This window comes from Oncorhynchus tshawytscha, linkage group LG16 (assembly GCF_018296145.1).
Source record: "Oncorhynchus tshawytscha isolate Ot180627B linkage group LG16, Otsh_v2.0, whole genome shotgun sequence".
Lineage (NCBI taxonomy): Eukaryota > Metazoa > Chordata > Actinopteri > Salmoniformes > Salmonidae > Oncorhynchus > Oncorhynchus tshawytscha.
In genome coordinates, this window is record NC_056444.1 from 25749327 (window position 1) to 25774282 (window position 24956).

General features: G+C 41.0%; 1 protein-coding gene across 3 annotated transcripts in view; it reads right to left on the reverse strand.

Moving 5' to 3' along the window:
• Positions 1 to 24845, reverse strand: part of cpne3 (copine III) — a 29228-nt gene extending 4383 nt beyond the window's left edge. Inside the window, exons 1-11 of one of the 3 annotated variants that reach the window (XR_006079050.1) lie at positions 24560 to 24845; positions 22437 to 22577; positions 21944 to 22123; positions 18251 to 18325; positions 18097 to 18168; positions 17819 to 17899; positions 16563 to 16652; positions 9394 to 9492; positions 9167 to 9313; positions 8818 to 8951; positions 8336 to 8390 (exon numbers count right to left, since the gene is read on the reverse strand). Coding sequence is in view for 2 of the 3 variants with exons in the window: in XM_024374691.2 (XP_024230459.1) it covers positions 8336 to 8390; positions 8818 to 8951; positions 9167 to 9313; positions 9394 to 9492; positions 16563 to 16652; positions 17819 to 17899; positions 18097 to 18168; positions 18251 to 18325; positions 21944 to 22123; positions 22437 to 22568 (1065 nt within the window). In the remaining variant the exon portion in view is untranslated. The remainder of the gene's footprint in view (positions 1 to 8335; positions 8391 to 8817; positions 8952 to 9166; positions 9314 to 9393; positions 9493 to 16562; positions 16653 to 17818; positions 17900 to 18096; positions 18169 to 18250; positions 18326 to 21943; positions 22124 to 22436; positions 22578 to 24559) is intronic. The other 2 variants (XM_024374691.2, XM_024374692.2) reach the window with 2 other exon arrangements.
• Positions 24846 to 24956: the final 111 nt, after the last annotated feature.

Genomic DNA, 24956 nt, shown 5'->3' on the forward strand with positions numbered 1-24956 from the left:
TACAGTCATTTAGTATTTGTTAGCATTGCCTTTAAATTGTTTAACTTGGGTCAAACATTTTGAGTAGCCTTCTACAAGCTTCCCACAATAAGGTCAGGTGAATTTTGGCCCATTCCTCCTAACAGAGCTGGTGTAGCCCTCCTTGCTCACACACGCCTTTTCAGTTCTGCCTACATATTTTCTATAGGATTGAGGTCAGGGCTTTGTGATGGCCACTCCAACACCTTGACTTTGTTATCTTTAAGCCATTTTGCCACAAATTGGAAGTATGCTTATGGTCATTGTCCATTTGGAAAACACATTTGCGACTAAGCTTTAACTTCCTGACTGATGTCTTGAGATATTGCTTCAGTATATCTACATCATTTTCCTGCCTCATGATGCCATCTACAGTGGGGCAAAAAAGTATTGAGTCAGCCACCGATTGTGCAAGTTCTCCCACTTAAAAAGATGAGGCCTGTAATTTTCATCATAGGTACACTTCAACTATGACAGACAAAATAAGAAAATTCAGAAAATCACATTGTAGGATTTTTTATGAATTTATTTGCAAATTATGGTGGAAAATAAGTATTTGGTCACCTACAAACAAGCAAGATTTCTGGCTCTCACAGACCTGTAACTTCTTCTTTAAGAGGCTCCTCTGTCCTCCACTCGTTACCTGTATTAATGACACCTGTTTGAACTTGTTATCAGTATAAAAGACACCTGTCCACAACCTCAAACAGTCACACTCCAAACTCCACTATGGCCAAGACCAAAGAGCTGTCAAAGGACACCAGAAACAAAATTGTAGACCTGCACCAGGCTGGGAAGACTGAATCTGCAATAGGTAAGCAGCTTGGTTTGAAGAAATCAACTGTGGGAGCAATTATTAGGAAATGGAAGACATACAAGACCACTGATAATCTCCCTCGATCTGGGGCTCCAAGCAAAATGATCACAAGAACGGTGAGCAAAAATCCCAGAACCACACGGGGGGACCTAGTGAATGACCTGCAGAGAGATGGGACCAAAGTAACAAAGCCTACCATCAGTAACACACTACGCCGCCAGGGACTCAAATCCTGCAGTGCCAGACCTGTCCCCCCTGCTTAAGCCAGTACATGTCCAGGCCCGTCTGAAGTTTGCTAGAGAGCATTTGGATGATCCAGAAGAAGATTGGGAGAATGTCATATGGTCAGATGAAACCAAAATATAACTTTTTGGTAAAAACTCAACTCGTCATGTTTGGAGGACAAAGAATGCTGAGTTGCATCCAAAGAACACCATACCTACTGTGAAGCATGGGGTGGAAACATCATGCTTTGGGGCTGTTTTTCTGCAAAGTGACCAGGATGACTGATCCGTGTAAAGGAAAGAATGAATGGGGCCATGTATTGTGAGATTGAGTGAAAACCTCCTTCCATCAGCAAGGGCATTGAAGATGAAACGTGGCTGGGTCTTTCAGCATGACCATGATCCCAAACACACCGCCCGGGCAACGAAGGAGTGGCTTCGTAAGAAGCATTTCAAGGTCCTGGAGTGGCCTAGCCAGTCTCCAGATCTCAACCCCATAGAAAATCTTTGGAGGGAGTTGAATGTCCGTGTTGCCCAGCAACAGCCCCAAAACATCACTGCTCTAGAGGAGATCTGCATGGAGGAATGGGCCAAAATACCAGCAACAGTGTGTGAAAACCTTGTGAAGACTTACAGGAAACGTTTGACCTCTTTCATTGCCAACAAAGGGTATATAACAAATTGAGAAACTTTTGTTATTGACCAAATACTTATTTTCCACCATCATTTGCAAATTCATTAAAAATCCTACAATGTGATTTTCTGGATTTTTTTCTCTCATTTTGTCTGTCATAGTTGAAGTGTACCTATGATGAAAATTACAGGCCTCTTATCTTTTTAAGTGGGAGAACTTGCACAATTGGAAGCTGACTAAATACTTTTTTTGCCCCACTGTATTTTGTGAAGTGCACCAGTCCCTCCTTCAGAAAAGCACCCCCACAACATGATGCTGCCACCCCCGTGCTTCACGGTTGGGATGGTGTTCTTCGGCTTGCAACCTCTTTTTCCTCCAAACATAACGATGCTCATTATGGCCAAACAGTTATATTTTTTCCCCCCATCAGACCAGAGGACATTTCTCCAAAAAGTACGATCTTTGTCCCCATGTGCAGTTGCAAACCGTAGTCTGGCTTTTTTTTATGGAGGTTTTGGAGCAATGGCTTCTTCCTTGCTGAGTGGCCTTTCAGGTTATGTCGATAAAGGACTCGTTTTACTGTGGATATAGATACTTTTGTACCTGTTTCCTCCAGCATCTTCACAAGGTCCTTTGCTGTTGTTCTAGGATTGATTTGCACTTTTCCCACCAAAGTACGTTCATCTCTAGGAGACAGAACGTGTCTCCTTCCTGAGCGGTATGACGGCTGTGTGGTCCCATGGTGTTTATACTATTGTTTGTACAGATGAACGTGGTACCTTCAGGCATTTGGAAATTGATCCCAAGGATGAACCAGACTTGTGGAGGTCTACAATTTATTTTCTAAGGTCTTGGCTGATGTCTTTTGATTTTCCCATGATGTCAAGCAAAGAGGCACTGAGTTTGAAGGTAGGCCTTTAAATACATCCACAGGAACACCTCCAATTGACTCAAACGATGTCAATTAGCCTATCAGAAGCTTCTAAAGCCATGACATAATTTCCTGGAATTTTCCAAGCTGTTTCAAGGCAGTCAACTTAGTGTAGTGTATGTAAACTTCTGACCAACTGGAATTGTAATACAGTGAATTATAAGTGAAATAATCTGTCTCTAAACAATTGTTGGAAAATTACTTGTGTCATGCACAAAGTAGCTGTCCTAACCGACTTGCCAAAACTATAGTTTGAAATTTGTGGAGTGGTTGAAAAACAAGTTTTAATGACTCCAACCTAAGTGTATATAAACTACCGACTTCAACTGTATGTGATTCGGCCACCAATGGAAATGGGTGGAGTAAAAGGCCAGCAACACTCCGTATTATTCAGTGCCCCATGAAATCACACCATATATGCATTCTACAGATCCTACTGAGCATTCCCTAAAATACCTATACTGCTGCACCGAGAATGGTTCTTGCTCTAAGCAAATATGTATTCCATATACAGTGATTCGCATTGTGTGCATTTACTTGACCATGGAACAGGTTTTAAAAGCCAGATTGAATTCAAATGTCACTTAAATATGAACAAATATGAATCATTGTTAATTTGTAGACATATATCATGAATGGTGGGGACATTTATTTAGAACATTTCTGAAAATCCGTGATCAGGCAGTACTTTTTTAGTGTTGCTGACGAGACGCTGATCGGGTGATGAGTTCGCAAAACAAATGCCACTGGACAGCGAAAAACAAGTTAAGCTTTATTTTTTTAACATTTAAATTAGTTTGTACTGAGGTAGTTAAGTGTCGAGTTAAATTACATACTGTAGCTAGCTCAGTCGTTGTTTCAAATAATGTCAGTGACATCACAGCAGTTAGATGAAATTTAGCTAGCTAGCAGGCTCAGACTAATACAAATCCCCTTGATAGAGCCATGTCACATCATGAGATTTGTAAATTAAAGAAGTATAATATACTTCTTATAGTATAACATAATAATATGAATTGGAGTTTCCCAATCTTCCCCTTATCCAGATGCTGTGACAAAGGCATTTCCTAACAGACCTGCTAACTTTCTCTGATGTTACTTTAAGGTAGGAACCAACATGCAGTACCTCCAGCAGGAAGAGCGGCAAGAACCATTCGTCCGCCAGCTCAGGGACAAGCTACACTATTCACAGCCCCGTGTAATATTTAATGTAATTGCATTGCTGAACTTTTGGAAACTTAATGTATTTGTATGGTTTCAAAAATGTACAAATAAAAATGTATGGTTTAAACATGTCTAATGATTATTGTTTCAACTGTTAGTGATGATTCCCTAAGTGTTAATACATTTGTGTATAAATCATTAAGCCTTTATGTATGTGTTATGAATGACCATAGGTGTCTGACCTTAATAGTTAATGACTTGTTTCAGGAAACTAGGCGTATGTCGCACATCACTACTAAACAGGAACATGGAACTTTCATGTGCCTTAATAACAAATGTGTATGCCATCTGTAAATAGAAATAAAATTGTTATAATACAAGCCTAGTTGGTTTAGCCACAGAAAGAGTCAGGAACCTTCCCACTAGCCATTATTGGCTGGACATGATGAGTTCAGATTGGTCTGCCATGTGGCACACTTCTCTGTAACATGAGCTCCTCAGGTAAATCCTTTCTAACGTGGCTTTAAGGAAAGAAGAACTGCAAAAGTGTTGCTAATGCTCTCTACTTTCTGGAAGACAGAGTTTTGAAATCAGTGGAATGCCCAGTGGAAGCAGAGTATGATAGCTAAGGAGATGGAAAAAATTCTGCCGTTTGATTGCAAATATGCGGAGGGAGTCGAAATGAGAACACACAGAAGGCTGTTATATAAAACACGTGTCTGGACTATATCTTCAAACTAAGGGCAACCATGGCATCTGTGACAGAGAGGGAGAAGCATTCATCCATGTATACTGGTAAGAGTCTCACGAGCAACATTTTCTGATATAAGTTTCTAATTTTGTCAAAGTCATTTTCATTGCAAGGTAAAGCATACTGTTAGCTAGCTAGCTAACATTAAACCTAGTTGGTTCGCTTTAGCTACCTGCAGATTCATGCATGGTAGTAACGTTATGAGTTGGGTTTAAACAAAAGACTCCATTATGCAAGTAACCATTTCACTGTACCGTTTACACCTTCTGTATCCTGTGCATGTGACAAATACACTTTGATTTTACTTGATATGTGTGCTTACCAGCGACGGTAATGTGAAGAACAACATGACCTGCACCAAAGTCGAATTAGGATATAACGTTAGGCAAACGAGACAGTGTCCAAGTTCAAAAATGATCCAGTAGAATGCCCAGCTTTTATTTCATCGCACTCACAACTATAAGCTATTATCGGTAATTAGCTCGCCATTAACTTGTAAATAATGATCTTATTGTGAGTTTATTTTCTGTAATAATGAATATAAATTAGCTAAAGTTAAGACATTGTAAGCTATGATATGGTCATTATTTGAATTGGCTAGCCAGCGAACTTAACGTTAGCTAGCTAACAAGCAAGAAACAAACCAAAACATTGGTTAGAAAGTTGCATGGTTTGCTAGATTGACATATACTAAATACATTTTTAAACAGATGGATTTGTTGTTAAAATACACTACGCTATTTTGGACTAACAGGCTGCTGCATGCAGCCTGTCGTTTTTGTGTTTATACTTTTTCATAATGACAATAGAATGTTCATGATGTCACTGTGACAACTGTCGATAGACGTAGTATAAACCAGCCTTTAGTCTTGAAATCTTTGGTTGCTTAGTACCGTACTCACTCTGTTTCGCACATGGCCTCACATGTGAATCCTTAAAGAGATGGGTGGGGCTAAAGCTTAAGAGGGTGTGAACAATGCTGAATAGGTGTAGACAAAATCTCTCCAGCAGGTGTACCAAAACATTCAAGGGCTATTTTCTCAAAAGTGGGGTTACAAGTTTGTCAATTTTAAAAGTAGAATTACTTTCCCATTGTTCCTCAACTGTAGTGTATGATATACCATTTTCTAGCTCTGAGTTTCTACTTTTATCCAATGTAAAAAAAAACATGAGGGTCATGATACAAGAAATGTATGTATGTGTTATAAAATTACCAAATGGATCTGACTTTAAATTAAGTATAGTGTCATGCGATAGTCTTTATGGATGTCTTATGAAAGTTTGAAGTGAGACCACCTTCGGTCAAAGTATTACAGGACACTACATAAAGTGTCATTAAATAGGTTATTAACATTCTGCTGATTTATGAAGGTTCTCACGATCCACAGGTTACTGTAGGGAAAAGCTTGTGTGTGTATGTGTCAGAACCAAGATGATTTGGAGTAGTCCAACCTGAGACTAACGCACCAAGTATTCCTCTTATGTTCCCATGTTGGAGTCCAGGCCTCGATTACAACCTGTTACATTGGTGCCAACATTTTGTGGCTCATCTTTCAGCAAGGGGAAGTGGGTGAATGTGTCAAAGACTTGACTGTGCACAGCACCGCGCGGTATGGCTTGTTTTTGTTGTGTGCGTGTTCGTTTACTGAGGAACATGTAATTGGGTTCCAGAAAAAATACATTTTCAATTTCTTTAGGTTGGGGGGCTTTCTTCAAGGTAAGAGTTTCTTGGTGTAACGTCCTCCCCAGACTATTGCACACACAGCACATATAAGCCTGGGACATCAACCATTCAAAGTTGGCCTTAGTGGGAGTGCCCATAGAATTCTAAGGGAGTGACCTTCCTGAGTAAAGTATGAGTGATTTTAAACCTAACCCTAACTAATGAAGGCCAAGTTTGGTGCGTTGGGCCACCAGACCTTCCGGGCATTTGGGCAGAAGTGTCTGGGAATGAGATTAGGTGTAATGTGACAGGACATCACTTCAGAGTGTATGCCATCCTTCATCACAACCCTTTATAAAGCATGTGCTTACATCATATTTGACAGTGGGTTATGTCACATTCGACATGGGTGATTACGCCACATGACAGATGCTTTCTAACACATGTAGTGCTTATAAAGGCATTGGGGGTTTATGAAGCCTTTAAAAACTGAACGTCATTTAATGCGGGATCGCGATGTTCACAATCTCAGAAACCCAGAACTAAAATCTTGCCAGTAGATTGGTGAGAAGGTAGAGCTCCACGGACCCTTTGTGTCTGGAATTAATTTAGCCTTTCATTTTAGTCATTGAGTGCTGTAGAGTTTTTTCTTGTGTCAATGAACTTGTGACATTCCTGGATTACTCATTGAATTAATAAAGTCTGATTTAAATCAACAAATACAATTGTTTAAACAAAGTTAAGGGTTAAAGATTGTGAATATCTGGCTGTGTTGGCAAAATCACTAAATAGTCAAGCGGGGAGAGGCTGACAGTTGTCACAGTTGTCACAGTTCTAAGACCAATCAGAAATGTCCAGCTAACACTACGCTAATGACAACATTGGATATCAGAACTTGGATCTGCGTTAAGTAGCAATGATATCCTTCTCCGCTGTCATTTTACGACGGCTATCTCAAACCAGTCATGACTATTCAACAAAAAAAATCACTTTCTTTCCATCAAATTTCTTAGTTACATGGTAGGGTTGGACGGTATTCCGTATATGCCATATACCAGGGTATTTGGGAAAAGCCATGGGATGGTTTTTCAATACCATCAAACCTATTTCTTTGAAGTTTTTCAACAAAATGTAATATTTGTGGCTACTTTTTAAAGTTAATCCCTGCTGTCAACTTGTGCAATACGTTAGGAGATAAAGCAGACTGCGTTCTTCATTTCAATGGTTACATTTTACATTATGAAGCTTACCATAGTTCCCTAGAACAGCTGAGCTAGTCAAGTGTTTGTAAATATCACAACGGGAGAAAGTGGGAGCTGGTGAGTCCATAGCGTTCTATATCTACCGGCAAGTCCCTGTTATGCAGTGCAGGAGGTGACGAAGTTATACTTGCATGCAATTCACTACTAAATGTTTGCCATCAGATATCGTATAATGTCTTTCTGCCAGAAGTCAGAGCTCTGGATGCCATTTTTTCCCTGAGCTTCCTACTTGTGGTTTTTACTCCTTCGTTCTCTTCTCTGCTGTGTACACATGCTACTCTTCCTTCAAAAAAGCATGCATCACAACTTTGTTAATTTGCACAATTTCGCTCATAAAATGTCCACTCACCAAAAATGACATTCGTTAGCAACTAGCTTGTTTGACCTTGTGGATTTGCAATTAGTTTGTTATTTTTCGCTCATTAGCGTTTAGCTAACAGTGGCGGCCAAATGTGATTTTGCTATTAGTTTGTGATAGGGTTTTCTTGCATTATCCTGTTACATGCATCTGTCCACAAGAGATAATGATGTTCACCATATTCATTCTACTTTGCACATTCTTCCACTGCAAATCTACCATTCCAGTGTTTTACTTGCTATTTTGTATTTACTTTGCCACCATGGCCTTTTTTTTTGCTTTTACCTCCCTTATCTCACCTCATTTGCTCACATCGTATATAGACTTGTTTGTACTGTATTATTGACTGTATGTTTGTTTTACTCCATGTGTAACTCTGTGTCGTTGTATGTGTCGAACTGCTTTGCTTTATCTTGGCCAGGTCGCAATTGTAAATGAGAACTTGTTCTCAACTTGCCTACCTGGTTAAATAAAGGTGAAATAAAATAAATAAATATGAAAATCCATATTTACCTGCCAGGTAGGTGGGATCTGTGCTCCAAAGCCAAAGGCAGGGAACATTTTGTCACTGCGGGGAACATTTCAGTCAGATACTTCCCTATCATTCAAAACAATGATACAACCACAATGGAAACTAAGAGGCAGGATCATATCCTCACACCTTGTCTATGGAAACTTCCTCAGTCTGACTAAAGAGCTAACTTGCATCAGCACATTCCATCATTAAACATGAAAATCCACACACACACACTATCCTAATCATTAACATTCACACATACAACTATTGCCTAAGGTTAACAGAATGCAAAGCCAGATAAAGGGTAAGAATGGTATTTTTGCATCCAACAGTTCCAGGGGCAGGCAGTTCAAGCAAAAACATACAGCACCATTGCATTTACATGGGGAAAAATAATTCAGCATATTATGGGTGTGAGTTTCCCAGACACTGCACCATATATAATGTAGCATACGGGGAGTAGTACAGGTCAGATTACCTGTCGTAGTCTTGGATCACCATGCCAACGGACCAGATGGCAGACAGGTATTCATTGACCCCTTGTGGACTGATGTAGTGGAGAGACTGGGGAGACTTGGGGTCACCATTTGACCCTGTGAAGTCAATACCCACCTACAGATGAGAGGGAGACAGAGAGACAAGGCTTATTGTGGTGGCAGTTCAATTCAATGAACTTTATTCAAGACATTTTTGCTGGCAGGCATAGGACACAAATTGAAAGACAATGAATAATAAAAACAGACAAGTGCGATGTACAACACAGAAAAACTCTGCATGAAAGGGCCATTTCTGTGCTAGAGGTCATTTAGAGAGAAATCTTTACTCACAGTGAAGTTGATCTGGCAACCTCCCATGATGTAGTCCAGAAAGGTATACTCCTTCACCACCTGACACAGCTTCACACTCACCACACCAGAGTTTTTGTATCCCTTCTTCTTCTGTTGCTTTTTACTGTTGATACACTCAAACTCAGCCTGGGGAGGAACAGAGGAGCAAGGATGAGAAGAACCACACAGGCTGACACACGCAGAGTAACCCTTGCACTCCATCTCACCGGTGAGGAGCGCGATGCCTCTTGCAGACGTGTCATGGTGGTCTCAAAGATTCCAATGAGGTCATGAGATCCATCATTGTCATAGTCGTAGCACTCCACCTTAGGATGAGCATAGAGTCTGAGTTAACAGGTTAGCAACAGGCCACAAAATGACTCCTCAAAAAGGTGTAACATGAACACACAAACGGTTTCAAACCCCAAACAAACATCATTCACATCACACTCAGTAAGAATCAGACCGCGGGTGAACAAGATCATGCAATGGAAAACACCAAACCAAGACGGAAAACCAAACTCAGAGCAAAGGTAACACACACTAAGTTAACTAACACTAATGCACAACAAAAAGATGCCATGATGACAGAGGCTTCATAAACTTCCGCCATTTGTCCAACAAAGACCATATGGATGTCTATGGAAGGGCTGGAACCGTGGCTATCAGTACAGGATGGATACAGCCTACTACAGGGTAAGTGTTCCCCACCCATTCCAGTCTTCCACTACTGACTAGTCACTTCACCCTTCTACTGAAGGCACATGAGGTTGGAGTTGGACACACACACCGTGCTGATGACGGTAGATGACCTGGGTTTAAATAAGATTTGTTTCCTGCTAGATTGAGCTTGTCTGTGACATTGAAACCAATGAAAGAGTCCTTAAAGTGTTAAAGTGTAGGCACAGGCAGGCTCAATCAAACCTCCAAAAATTTGAACCCAGGTCCGAGGGTAACTCACATGTCCTCCAGTGTGGGTATCAGTTGTTCCTTAAAAGACTGCATTAGGGGTATTTACAGCTGAAAAATCACCAATTGTCAACATCAATCAATGCCCTCAAATGCTGTACAGATTATGTACAGTAGTAGTCCACTTAGCTAATAGTAGAGAACGATAACCATTTAAAATCTACTATAAAACGTGAGAGCTAATGCAGTTATTTTCCCCCTGCTCTGTTTAAAACTGTTAACAAGTACAGTCACCTCCAACATTATTGGCACCCTTGATAAAGCAACAAAAATACTATAATATAAATAATACAAATACTAAGCTATATTGTATGCCCTCCAAAATTGGGGAAATTATATTATTTTACACTAATACAATTGCTCAGAGAAAGAGATTGTTAAACTAATACAAAAAAATCTGAAAAAGATAGGTGTCAAAATGATTGGCACCCCTGAAGAGTCTTATAAAATCTGCATTAACATTCTACTTTTTTCAAGTTAATCTCAGTTTAAGGAACTTTATTGTGGCCAACCATGGCTTCCTGTTTCACTGGGGTATAAAAAAGAGGCAACCCACATGTTAAAAAAAAAAAAACATGTCAACCATCACCATGGAGAAAGGCAAAGAACTCAACAATTAAGAGACGGGGTAATGATTTTTGCCCTTCATACATTGTCTTCAGAAAGTATTCATACCCCACATTGTGTTACATCCTGAATTCAAAATGGATTTGATTTTTTTCTACATACAATAACACATTATAAAAGTGAGAACATAAGTGAGAAGTTTTAGCAAATTTACTGAAAATGAAATACAGAAATACCCCATTTACATAAGAATTCACAGCCCTCAGTCAATACTTTGTAGAAGAACCTTTGGCGGCGATCACAGCTGAGTCGTTTTTTTTGGTAAGTCTCTACTGAAAGTCAACAAAGGAACATACCCCTAGAGCCTGCGAGAGCTGGGGCGCAAGATGGCTCAACGACTGATCACACGGTTACGGACCCAGGAATGGAAACGACTACGAGTAGGAACACAGCATATGAGACAACCATAACAGCAGCAGGACACACACTTCAGGTGTGCAGCTGTGGTTGGGAGAGAGTAACATCGGCAAGGGGGTTAAGGATCCATCAAGGGAGGAAAAGGTGCTTGGGAGAGCAGAGACAGGGACCTCGTATTGACCAGTACTTCTTACGAAGCAGCCAGTCAAATCAGTCGAATGAAGCACAGCGACCGGACGCAAACCAAAGTTCGCAGAGCATCAGCACCCCTGTAACCGAGGAGGATAACACAAGCACAGAAATGCCGGTGGATGAACTAACCCAACCACAGAGACCTCTAAAAGAGGAAAAGATCAAAGGGCACAGACCGAGTGTGAAGTGGCCCAAAGCTGTTGAAAAGAGAGAGTGGGAAACAATCAACAACGACCTGACAAAAATCTTGGAACAACAGGTAGGAACAGCAGAGAAAAAGCTTGAAAGGATGGGAGACATTATCTACCACTACGGAGAAGAGCGCTTTGGAGTAAACGAAAGGAGAAGTGGCAAGACACCACCCGCGCCAGCCAAATCTAGGAGGCAGCAGGAGATCGAGATACTTGTCAGAGAGAGAAGGCAGCTGAGGAAGCAGTGGAAGAAAGCCTCTGATGCAGGTCTCATGCTACTCCAAGCAGACATTAAATGTCGGCTGGCAACCTTGCGAAGAGCGGAAAACTTAAGGAAACTTCGTAGGAAGAAGGAACACTCAAGAACACAGTTCTATAAAAATATAAAAAAAGTTTGTCAAAGATCTCTTCGCAAAGGAAAAGTGCGGGATCCTAAAAACTCCAAAGCCTGAACTGGAAGAACATCTGGAAAAGGTCCACCAGGACATGAAAAGGCATGAGCAGATAATCATCCCACATGACATCCCACCTATTCAACCACCAGAATTCAATCTGGACACTGACCCTCCAAAATGGAGGGAAGTAGAGAACGTTGTCCGAAGAGCAAGAGCGGCCTCGGCTCCTGGGCCTAATGGAGTACCATACAAGCTCTACAAGAACGCCCCGGATGTTCTACGCTTTCTTTGGAGGCTCATGAGGATAGTGTGGCAGAAGGAAATAATACCAAAGGCATGGCGAAGGGCTGGTGGTGTGCTAATCCCGAAAGAGAAGGATGCGACAGACATCAGTCAATTCCGACCAATCTCCCTTCTCAACGTCGAAGGGAACATCTTTTTCAGTATAATAGCACAGAGGCTGTCCACTTATCTGGAAAGGAACAAGTACATTGATACATCTGTACAGAAAGCAGGAATTCCTGGTTTCCCTGGTTGCCTGGAACATACTAGTATGATTTGGCACCAGATCCAAACAGCTAAGAAGGACAAGAGAGACCTCTATGTCATCTTCCTCGACCTGGCCAATGCCTTTGGCTCAGTTCCCCATGAACTCCTCTGGGAATCCTTCAACATTTTCCACGTACCAGAACCCATCACTACACTGGTAAAGGACTATTTCCAAGACCTGCAATTGTGTTTCACAACACCTGACTTCACAACAACACGCTTGGCAGGCTGTACAATTTCTACTCTGGCCTTCACTATGGCCATGGAAGTCGTCATCAGGGCATCGAGATGGGTGGTCGGCGGTGAGAGAACTAAGTAAGGGCTCCGTCTCCCACCTATCCGAGCATACATGGATGACATGACTACACTGACCACCACTGCAGCATGCACCAGGCGGTTACTTGCAAAACTGCAGGATAACATCAAGTGGGCCCCGATGAAAATCAAGCCAAGCAAATCTCAAAGCATCTCCACAGTCAAGGGACAGCTTAAAGATGTGAGGTTCTGCATTGGAGATGACCCGATACCAAAGGTGTCTGAGCAACCCATCAAGAGCCTGGGTAGATGGTACAACGAAAGCCTCCGGGATAAAGATCAAGTGCAGCAAGTAAGGCAGGACATCGCCGACGGTCTTGAGAACATCAACAAGACCCTACTGCCTGGGAGGCTCAACCTTTGGTGCCTACAGTTTGGACTTCTCCCCCGGGTAATGTGGCCACTCACCGTCTATGAGGTCCCAATAACAACAGTGGAGAAGATGGAGCGAACCATTACCTCATACGTGAAGAAATGGCTGGGTTTCCCACGATGCCTGAGTAACATCGGCCTCTATGGCAAAGGGGTCCTTGAACTACCTCTTACAAGTCTAACGGAGGAGTACAAGTGCTCTAAAGTAAGACTTCAGATGACATTGAAGGACTCCAAAGACCAGACCATTAGCAAGGCTGCACCTCCCCTACAAACTGGACATCTCTTCCAAGGCTGTGCAGCAAGCAACATCAGCCCTGAGACACCAAGACATTGTGGGGAATATCCAGCATGGAAGAGGAGGCTTTGGCCTGGCAGCAAGCAAACCAACGTTCCATAAGGCAACAACATCTGAACGCAGGAAGCTGGTGGTCGAGGAGGTGCGCAGACAGGAGGAGACTGCAAGAAGTGCAAAGGCTGTCTCTCTTGCTAAACAAGGGCAATGGACGCGGTGGGAAGGCCTGGAGAGGAGAAAGATCAACTGGAGTGAGCTTTGGCAAATGGAGGCAAGCAACATCAGCCTCATCATAAGAGCTGTTTATGATGTGCTTCCATCACCAAAAAATCTACATCAATGGTATGGCGAGGACTCGACCTGCCCCCTCTGCCCAGCTCCAGCGACTCTCAGGCATATAATGACAGGTTGCAAGACCAGCCTCTCACAAGGCCGCTACACCTGGAGGCACAATCAGGTCCTCAAGAGCCTGGCTGCAGCACTTGAGACCAAGAGGAGTGCAACCAATTCATTACCTCCAAAAACAAGCAATCCCGTCAAAACAACAACATTCATCCGGGAGGGACAGAAAAGGCCCAAGTATCCTCCTACGAAGCCAGAAACTGGACACCTAGCCATGGCCCGGGACTGGAAGATGCTTGTCGATATTGGCCAGCAACTAATTGTTCCACCTGAGATTGCTTCTACCAACCTTAGGCCAGACATGGTACTCTGGTCCCCTTCACGAAAGGCTGTGTACATCATAGAGCTCACAGTCCCGTGGGAGAACTCTGTTGAAGAGGCCTACGAGCGTAAGAAACTGCCTTACACAGAGTTGGCAGCAGACGCAACTCAGCGTGGCTGGAATGCAAAAGTCTGGCCAGTTGAAGTGGGATGCAGAGGATTCGTGGCTTCTTCCACCATCAGGTTGCTGAAAGAACTTGGAATCCATGGACAGGCTCTGTGGCAGACCGTCAGAGCAGTTTCTCAAGCAGCTGAAAGAGGCAGCCAGTGGATCTGGATCAAATGGAAGTACCCTTGCTGGGCTATAACTTCATGACCCCCCACCCCCACCTGAGAACCCAATTCAGATCCCTCCAACTTGAGGAGGGCATATGAGGTATGCGGTCAGCTGTAGGGCTGGCTCAGGGAAGAGGACGCCCCTGCCTTGCATAGTCCCGTGGGACATCTTAATTGGGCATGGAACACAAGCTAAGGCTTGATCACCCTTTAGCTGGCCACCTTTGATGAGGGCGTTTAGTGATTAAAGGCCGAAACACCCACTGATTCGAAAGCACACTACTGAGGATGTGTCCCAAAATTGACATCTTAACCCAGTCTAAGAAATAAACCTCCCATGTCAACATCACGGCAAATCTCATGCGAGTGCATTCCATCTATTGGCACAATGGACAGTTTTTAACATCTTGTCCCGTGTTTTATGATTCTAAGAGCTTTGCACACATGGATTGTACAATATCTGCCCATTATTCAAGCTCTGTCAAGTTGATTGTTGACCATTGCTAGACAGCCATGATCAGGTCTTGCCATAGATTTTCAAGCAAATTTAAGTCAAAACTGCCTGTGTTTAGCTGTATTCCTTTTCTTATCCCCCCCCAAAAAACATCTTAGTCATTCCACGGAGGGCCGAGTGTCTGCAGGTTTTCGCTCCTCCCTTGTGCTTGATTGATGAATTTAGATCACTAATTAACTCCCTTCACCTGGTTGTCTAGGTCTTAATTGAAAGGAAAATCCAAAAACCAGCAGACACTAGGACCTCTATGGAATGAGTTTGACACCCCTGCCATAGCTAGTCTTTGCCGATGATAGGTATACCCATAACATAATGCAGCCACCACCATGCTTGAAAATGTGAAGAGTAGTACTCAGTGATGTGTTGGATTTGCCCCAAACATAACTTTTTGTCTAGAATAGAAAGTGTTAATTTCTTTACGCCCCCCCCCAGTATTACTTAAGTGCCTTGCTGCAAACAGGATACATATTTGGGAATATTTTTATTCTGTACAGGCTTCCCTTTCTCTCTGTCATGTAGGTTAGTATTGTGGAGTAACTAAAATGTTGATCCATCCTCAGTTTCCTCATATCACAACCATTAAACTGTTTTAAATTGCCATTGTCGCCAATGCATCATGGTGAAATACCTGAGCAGTTTCCTTCCTCTCTGGCAACCAAGTTAGGAAGGACGCCTGTATCTTTGTAGTGACTGGGTGTATTGATACACCATCCAAAGTGCAATTAACTTAATTAAGAGATATTCATTCAGCATCTGCTTTTTTGCTGTTGTTGACATCTACCAAATCTGTGCCTGCCCTTCTAAGCGAGGCATTGATAAACATCCCTGGTCTTTGTGGTTGAATCTGTGCTTGAAATTCACAACTCGATTGAGGAACCTTACAATTATCTGTATGTGTGGGGTACAGAGATAGGGTAGTCATTAAAAAAATCATGTTAACCACTATTACTCAACAACTTATTATGCAATTTGCTTAGCACATTTTTACTCCTGAACTTATTTAGACTTGCAATAACAAATGGGTTGAATTCTTATTGACTCAAGACATTTTAGCTTCACATTTTTTTAAATTAATTTCAAAACATTTCTACAAACAAAATCCACTTTGACATTATGGGGTATTGTGTGTAGATCAGTGACACAACATTTAATCAATTTTAAATTCTCCAATCTCAAAACATTATAGAAAAAGGTTCAGTGGCGTTATCCTTGCAAGGGGAAGAGGCACAAAGTAGATGCCAATAATTGACACCTATCTTTCTGATGCAAAAAAACAACTTGTTAAACAGAATCTTTCTCTGAGCAACTGTATTCGTATAAAATAATAATTTCCCCCCTTTTCTTGCATACAATATAGCTCAGTATTTGTATTATTCATACAATCTTTTTTGCTTATCTTTTTATCAAATGGTGCCAATAATTGTGGAGGTGAACGTATCTTAAGGTTATTACCTGTGTTATTATCATGCAAACCACACACAATTCCAGAAAAGGTGTTACACCAAAACATTCCCCAAATCAAATACAAAAGATATGGAATAATTCAGTGTCTGTGTGGTAAGAGTTGCTGATGTGTAAGGTAGGTTAGTACTGGTATAGGTGTGGTTGTGGGTCTACATACCTTTATATGTTTGTTCATGTCTCCTCCACACAGGGACTGCAGGGGGATCCTGAAGGGTTTCCATGTTGGGTTCAGGTTGTTCTTCACCACCTTATTTATGCAGGGCACAGGGACAAATATGGTAACCGTTATCTGTATCGCATTACCACTAACCACAATCTGTATCACAACACCAGTGTCTGGACACAGTACAAGAGCAGACACTCATTAGCTACATAGCATTTAGTTCAATCACATTAGAGGCATCTGGACAGAGAATAGGAGGAGAGTAATGAGTTTCTAGACAAAAGGAAGAAACCATGCAAATGTTATACCGTTTCCAGTGTCAGTCAGTGAACACAGTGCACAATACTGATTGATGGGCATTTGAAATAATTTTATTCATTTGAATAATAACGAAGTAAATAAAATAAATGCGCTACTCTCTTGACCAATCAGAAATATGCTAAATGCCACAACAGCGCGCAGTTGTTTTCAGGGTGCTAGCTCGGGAGGTTTTGGGCAACGGGTAGCCTCGGCTAACAGCAAAGGTGAAAGAAGTCCGATGTTCACTATCAAATAACTGATTGTTTAAAAAATTATATCTGGTGAGTATTTTGCATTGATCCGTTGGCGCGCATGTAGGCGAATCCCTGAAGTGGGGAAAATAGCAAAACGTTGGAGGGCTAAATGCGCTATGATAGTAAAATGCCTTTTCGTGCAAAACGTAATTATCTTGAAAATAAAACGACTTTTTGCGTCCTCAGAACTGTAGGCTACATTTACAATGCCCAACTGTAAACAACGTACTGTCAAAGCCACATGTCTGAAGCAGCAGTGGCTCAATGCGGTGTACATAAGCACTACATTCTTACGTTTGTTGTTTTATTAAATTAAGCATTTCAAATGTCATATCCTTGTGTGCAACAATGTCACATGGACAATTTCATTTAGACAACGCTTTTTCATTGTTAAAATAGGCCTCTTTTTCATTGTTGACAAAATTGAACTCACAAGGGTCCTAATGTCTGTTAGGATATCCGGATATTCGATTACAGGATATTACGTAGTCTATGGTTATTGCCTCACATTTCACACAGACAATAAAACTGCCTTTAACATTCACAATATGCAAAAGAAGACCAGGAGTACAGTATGTGCTGCATAACTGAATGGAAGTCGTATGTAGTTGTAAAACCAGTTAAGAAGTCTCCTTTGAAATGGGCCGTATGAGAGTCTGTGTTGTACTCCATAGAAATGTCTATGGTGTATTGTACCTCCGTTCTGTGAGCCAGCTGCCATCCCGTCTCTGTCTGCTTGTAGAACTCCAGGTAAGGATCAGACTTCCCAAAGAAATCCTGGAAACAGCCTTATATGTCAAAACATTGTAAGTCATAAAATGTCACACAACAGACACAAGCAACTCAGCTAACTATTGTGATGTTTTATTTCCCTCAATTATTGGCTTTACAGAGCAGCAAGTATCACTTCAACAGATTCATCACTCATGGGATGACCCGTGCTTGGTGCACATTCTTCAATATTGTATCAATACCTTGTTGTCCAGTTTTCTTGCTTCAGCCTCAAAATTCACCACCCTGTTGTCTTTTATTTCTTCAGCAATTATCTACAAAGAAAATAAAACAGTAAATCAAATTTAAAAAAGACAACGACAAACATGATAAACTACAAACATGTAAATGACTCACTGTAATGGTTCCTCTTCCTGCAGGCCTGTTGTTCTTCAACACCAGTGGTCTAGTATGCTTTCTACTAGACACCACCTGGAAAAGACAATTTGATGCGTAAGAAACACTTGTAACGTAAATGACCACTTAAGCAATAATGCCCGAGGGGGTGTGGTACATTGGCCATATACCACGGCTAAGGGCTGTTCTTATGTGCGACTCTAAGCGGAGTGCCTGGATACAGCCCTTAGCAATGCTATATTGGCAATATACCACAAACCCCTGAAGGGTCTTACCTCTATTATAAACTGGTACCCGGTTTATAAAATGTATTTACAAACCAGGTAGTTTGAATTCTGGATGCTGATTGGTTGAAACAGCATTCAGCTGTGTGTATATAAGACAATGTAACACATTTATGATGAAGAATTACTTGTTTACAGTTCTATTTATGTTGGGTTTGTGGCCAATGTACCATGGCTGAAGGCTGTATCCAGGCGCTCCGCCTTGCATCGTGTACTGTGACTATCATAAGTATTCACCCTCCTTCAATTTCTTCAAATTTCATTGTTACAAAGTGGGATTAATCACTTAAATGTAACTAAATATAATCAAACATTTTATCTACGCAATCCATAAAAGTAATTATATATCACAAGGGCCATAAACTATAACTATTAATGCTGCAAACTCAAAAGGTCAAAATATCACCTTCCTGGTAAAACTAGTTATAAATTGCTAAGGTGTAATCACTTTTGAGAAGCTCAAGTACATATTCATATTTTAAAATTTGTTCTATTTTATGATTATTTCCCATTCAACAATAACTATGAATAAGGCTTGAAATTACATATGCTTTCTAAATATAGCATAATCAAATTATAAAATGACTAAGATTTCACCTTCCTTATAACTGTAAAATACATTTTTGTATGTTTAGCATTAGAGAAAGCATTTGCATATTTTCTAAAGGTATCTCCTGATCAAAACGTATTGCTGTGAATGCCTCACAAAACTTTATCTTAGCTTCCAGAACTCGCTAGGAACTCACCTTTCATCTCGTGTCAACATTGTCCGTCTACGACAAACAGAAAGTGTTTGTTCAAAATTAATTAATTATTTTCGATCTCTGAATGGCCTACCGTGGTGAAACCACTATCTCTTGCTGCGCTACGATGTAACGACTGCAGGCATGTCAGTGGCTGTGATGTAGGGTTCAGACAGTTTATGTACAGTCAGAAGAGCGAATTACAAATGGTAGGAGGGACATCCCAGTTTCAAGTGGTTTCAGATTTCACATCCTACATCACACATGCTCAGACAAAAATACTAGTTTGTCTGCGGGAACCAGGGCTATCACTCAAAGCAAGCCATTTTGATCTACGGTGTCTATAGATCGATTTATAAGCGGAAATGTCAGTCGGAACCGGTACCAGAACCACGCAGGTCCTGTTACATCGAAGAGGTTTTAAAATGATTTGTCAGCGATCAACACAAAAAACTAAACTTTTTTTTTTTTTTTTTTTAAAGATGAATGAAAAATAAAACACTACCATATCTTAATAAAATAAGCATTCACCCATGAGTCAATACATATTAGAAACATGTTGGGTAAGTCTCTTAAGAGCTTTGCACACCTGGATTGTGCAATATTTGTCCATTATCTGTCAAGGTGTTGGGGATCTTTTCAAGCAGATTTAAGTCCAAACTAACTCGGCCCCACAAACATTCACTGTCTTCTTGGTAAGCAACTCCAATGTAGATTTGGCATTGTGTTGTAGTTTATTGACCGACTGTAAGGTGAATTCCTCTCCCAGTGTCTGGTGTAAAGCAGACTGAAGCAGGTATTCGTCTAGGATTTTGCCTGTGCTTAGCTCCATCCAGATTCTTTTTAGGCCATGGCTGCGGATCTGACTTTTTCGGGTTGGGGGATCTTTAGTCAGCTGACTAAAAGATCCAGAGCTTCCCGAAGATTCTGCAGATGTGTATTCTCTACTTTATGCGCAGAGAACAGGCTACTCAGGCGAATGGTGGTTGTTTTATTAATAAAGTTAAATCAAGCTGAATCAATGTCTGCAAGATCTCACATAATGATCACAGTATTCTACAGAACAGAACCAAATATAATAGCATAGTATAACATTACTGTAAGACACAAACACCACCGCATTCACTCGCGAATTAGTTTTACCCATAGTAAATCAGCCATTTGATCTCAAATCAGTTTCATGGGGATATGCACTTTGATCTTGAGTTAGTGTTGTCGTAGTAGCCTACAGTGTTGTTTTGAATGATGTACAGTGAGCTACTTTTAGTGCAGATGGTGTTAAACTGTAGCATTAGCATAGCCTACCTGTGCATTTTGCCTAGTGGCACGCGATGTTGAGAAGAATGTGGTGGTGTTTTCGTCTTATAGTAACGTTATACTACTACGCTATTATATTCGGTTCTGTTATGTAGAATACTGTGATCATTATGTGAGATCTTGCAGACATTGATTCAGCTTTATCTCATGTTGATCTAACCTCACCTGTAGCCAGTTATCTGCACTTAAAGTAGAGAATATACAGGATACAAGTTTTGAAATATGTTTTACTCTGAAAAAAAAGGGGGGGTGAATACCACATCGCCTCAGGCCTTATTGCCTACATTGACACCGGTGCACTTGAGACAGACAAAGTCCATACAGACTCTTTGTTCAGCCGCCTGAACAAACAGTTAAAAGAAACGTTTAGTGTCAAGTCACAGATTGCACAGCCACTGCACGTCTACATAGGGGTTGTATGCACTGTGCATGATGCTAACTCTCTACGTGAGTGACAGTGGGACACTGACCGGAATCAACAAAACAGACTACTGCAACGTCTTTCAATATTTATACAATGGGTCGGTCTAATCCTGGATGCTGATTGGTTAAAACCGCAATCCAGCCGGTGTCTATTCCACAAGTTACCACCGGCTAAAGCTATGATGTTGAAATGCCTATTTACCCTGTTCCATCTCACTGCGCAATTCACTGTCTCATTAGCCCAGCCAGACAATTTATTAACTTGATTTCCACTGTAAAAAGCATCTAGACATGATCTGCCATTTCTTTGAGACAAGCGATTGATTTTCAATAGCGGAGATTTATATAAAACTTGTGGGAGTCAGGACGAGACAGACAGGCAGCTTCTCAGCCAGTCAAAATCATGAATCAGCATCATTTCTACAGACTAACAAATAAATGTCTGTAGAAAACAGCTTAAACAAATGCAAATACTTTGCTGTTATTCTAGCTGCACTGTTTTATGTGACTAAGTTAGCTGTATTTGGCTAGCTAGCAAGCAAGGGATATTGCCAGCCAGTATGGCAATATAACATCTAGAACGAACAACTGGGTGGTTCCATAGATGCAGAACTAAAAAAGACTTAATGACTGGGTCACGTCTCGGGCCACCGAACCGATAGAACAAACGACCAGCCAGCTTGGGTAGCAACCCTAGATTTGTGTCAGGACTATATCTCGTGGAAGGATGAAATAGTATGAATAAATTCATCAAAATAAAGTTTAACTAAAATATATCAATCAATATTTGAATATGTTGGTAACCCGTTGTATAAAAAGTGATGCCCTCGAAGTCGGTGTTTGCCTAACAACACCCGTGCCAATATCCTCCAAACACCGGCTTCTCGGGCTTTATTAAGTGAGGAGGGGAAAGAAAAAGACCTCACCTGGCCCAAGGTACACTCCAGCTCTCCCAGGAAATCATCATCACTTAGGTCAACAGTTTTATTGTCGATGTCGTAAATTCCAAACTTCAGCTTTTGCACTATTTCAAAGTAGTAATCGATGATGAACTTCTTGGCAAACTTTGGCGCAAGGCAATTCTGTACCTTCTCTGTGCGGCCCACCTACGAACACAAAAAATTCAGCCAGTTAGTAATCAAAACATACACATTCTCACACCCTCATGAAACTAATCAACAACATCAAGTGATACTGAATTGGACCAACATTTCAGATTCTTCCTGGAAATAGTTAATGCTCGCTTTAGCCATTCTACAACGCTGAGATGCTTTTCCAAACAGTCAAGCGGAATACTGATTCAAGCTAATCAATTATGCATGATGATGGCTTTGGGGAGAAATCTTTTTTTTGCCTAGTTGGGTTAACATTTTAACAATGTCACAGTGTTTCTTGGGCAAACAAGAATCTGTGACTGACCTCGTACCACTGTGACCCAGTAGTGTTCATGAGAAGAACACACAGTGGGTCAGACTTGGAGCCAATGTCCTTGTCCAGAAGATTCTCACAGGAGACAGTCAGCTCCACCTTTGTCACACACTGTGTCGCCATTGGACCTGCCTGTAACAGAGGAGAGACAGATAATGTCCCTAAGCAAAATTAAACAATCTGTGAGCTACTGTACATACAAGCATCCAAAGATGTGTTTTTTCTAACTAGGTTTGATGTAAGTTTGCTTTTATTACAGATACTTTACCAACATTAACTGTGAGGCTAGGCAATAAACCTGAGTAGCAAGGGTGTGGACAGCTAAGCTAAATGTCTAAGGTCACTATTGTTTTGACTGTTGACGCACTACAGTAGGAAACATTAGCTATTATTATTTTATTAAAAAATTAAAAATATTATAAATACAGCTGAGTTAAAGCTGCAATATGTAACTTTTTGAGCCAAATGTGAGTTACAGATCTGTCTATCTCATTGAAAGCAAGTTGAAGAAGCGGTAGAGCTGTTCTGTGTCTGCTATTTCTATGCTCCCCATTCTTAAGTTTCGTTTTTTGTCTTTTACTTTCGTACACCAGATTTAAACAGCTGAAAATAAAATATTTTTGGTAATTGAAAATATATTTCACAGCATTTTAGATGGTACAATGATTCTCTACACTATGCATTGCTTGTTTTGTCACAAACTGAAATTAGGCAAACTGTTAGAATTTTAGCAACCTGGAAATGGTGGAGCGATTTCCCCACAAAATGGCTTCATGAGACAGAAATACCCCCTCAGACTATCCCGCAGGTGAAGAAGCTGGATATGGAGGTCCTAGGTTGGCGTGGTCTGTGGTTGTGAGGCCAGTTGGACATACTACCAAATTCTCTAAAATAATGTTGGAGGCAGCTTATGGTAGAGAAATTAACATTCAAATCTCTGGCAACAGCACCGGTGGACATTCCTGCAGTCAGCTTGCCAATTGCACACTCCCTCAAAACTTGAGATATCTGTGGCATTGTGTTGTGTGACAAAACTGCACATTTTAGAGTGGCCTTTTATCATCCCCAGCACAAGGTGCACCTGTTTTATTTTATTTCACTAGGCAAGTCAGTTAAGAACAAATTCTTATTTACAATGATGGCCTACCCCGGACAATGCTGGGCCAATTGTGCGCCGCCCCATGGCACTCCCAATCATGGCCGGCTGTGATGCAGCCTGGATTCGAGACAGGGACTGCAGTGCCTTAGACCGCTGCGCCACTCGGGAGTCAAATAATGATCATGCCATTTAATCAGGTTCTTGATATACCACACCTGTCTGGTGGATCGATTCTTGGCAAAGGAGAAATGCTCACGAACAGGGAAGTAAACAAATTTCTGCACAACATTTGAGAGAAATAAGTTTTTTGTGCGTCTGGAACATTTCTGGGATATTTTATTTCAGCTCATGAAACCAACACTTTACATGTTACGTTTATATTTTTGTTCAGTGTAGAAGGAAAATCGTTTATCGTCCCTGAGCTTTGACTTCTCCCACATGCTGACCTCTGGCATCACCGACTTCAAAAATGACCTCAATTACAGCATTTTCTTTCAGGAGTTAAAATTTAACATAATTTATGAAAATAAATACTAAAGATTTTTGAACCCTAATATTACAAGCATGATAGCTGTACCTTTAGTTTATGAATGACCATTAGCTAATTAGCGTTTCTCAACGCATTCGAAGCACGTCTAACTAGTTTTTACGACTTAACTAATAGTAATTATCACCTTCCCACTTGGATATGAACGTAGCACAAATTAATCATACTGTAGATGGGGCGTGGGAGCAGAGTTAGGCTACTTGTTAGCTAGCTAATTTATTAACATAACTAGCTATATATCAGTATTAGCTATGACATAGTAATCGAAAACAGCTGTGGCGGTCTTTCTATCCTGGTTTTGGTTTGACATGTAACGTTAACTGACAGCTGGCTAGCTTGCTGTTTCTCTAGCTAGCTAACGTTAGCGGTTTCTATTAGCTCCTGAAACACAACGCGTTAAACAATTTTACATCAATAGCTAAACATAAACAAGCCATGCACGGTATTATTTATTAACTATATTCTTACCTAAATTACTTTACAATACTCTGAGTCCCTGAAGTAATCTGTGTGCTACTCGGATCAAGAGCTGTTCCACAACTATTCAGTGTCGAATGGACCCTCCGGCCCAAACCCCGCCTTGGGTGTGTCCCAGATACATACTTTGCGTAGTGTCGAAACCAAACGGACCAAAATGGAGAGGGACCACTGAATGTGTCCAATTAGAACCCTTGTTTTTTTTTTGTCGCAAAGCCTTTACGGTTTGCAACGGTGAGAAACTGGTCTCATATAATTATATATTCTGTTGATTTCCGTTCTGACTTCGGAACCTATGAAGTAGCTTCTTGTTTCTAGTCGACACCATAAACAGAGGACGTATTTTGCCAAGATGCATTTAAGATAGCCATTAAAAAAACAGTTTTGA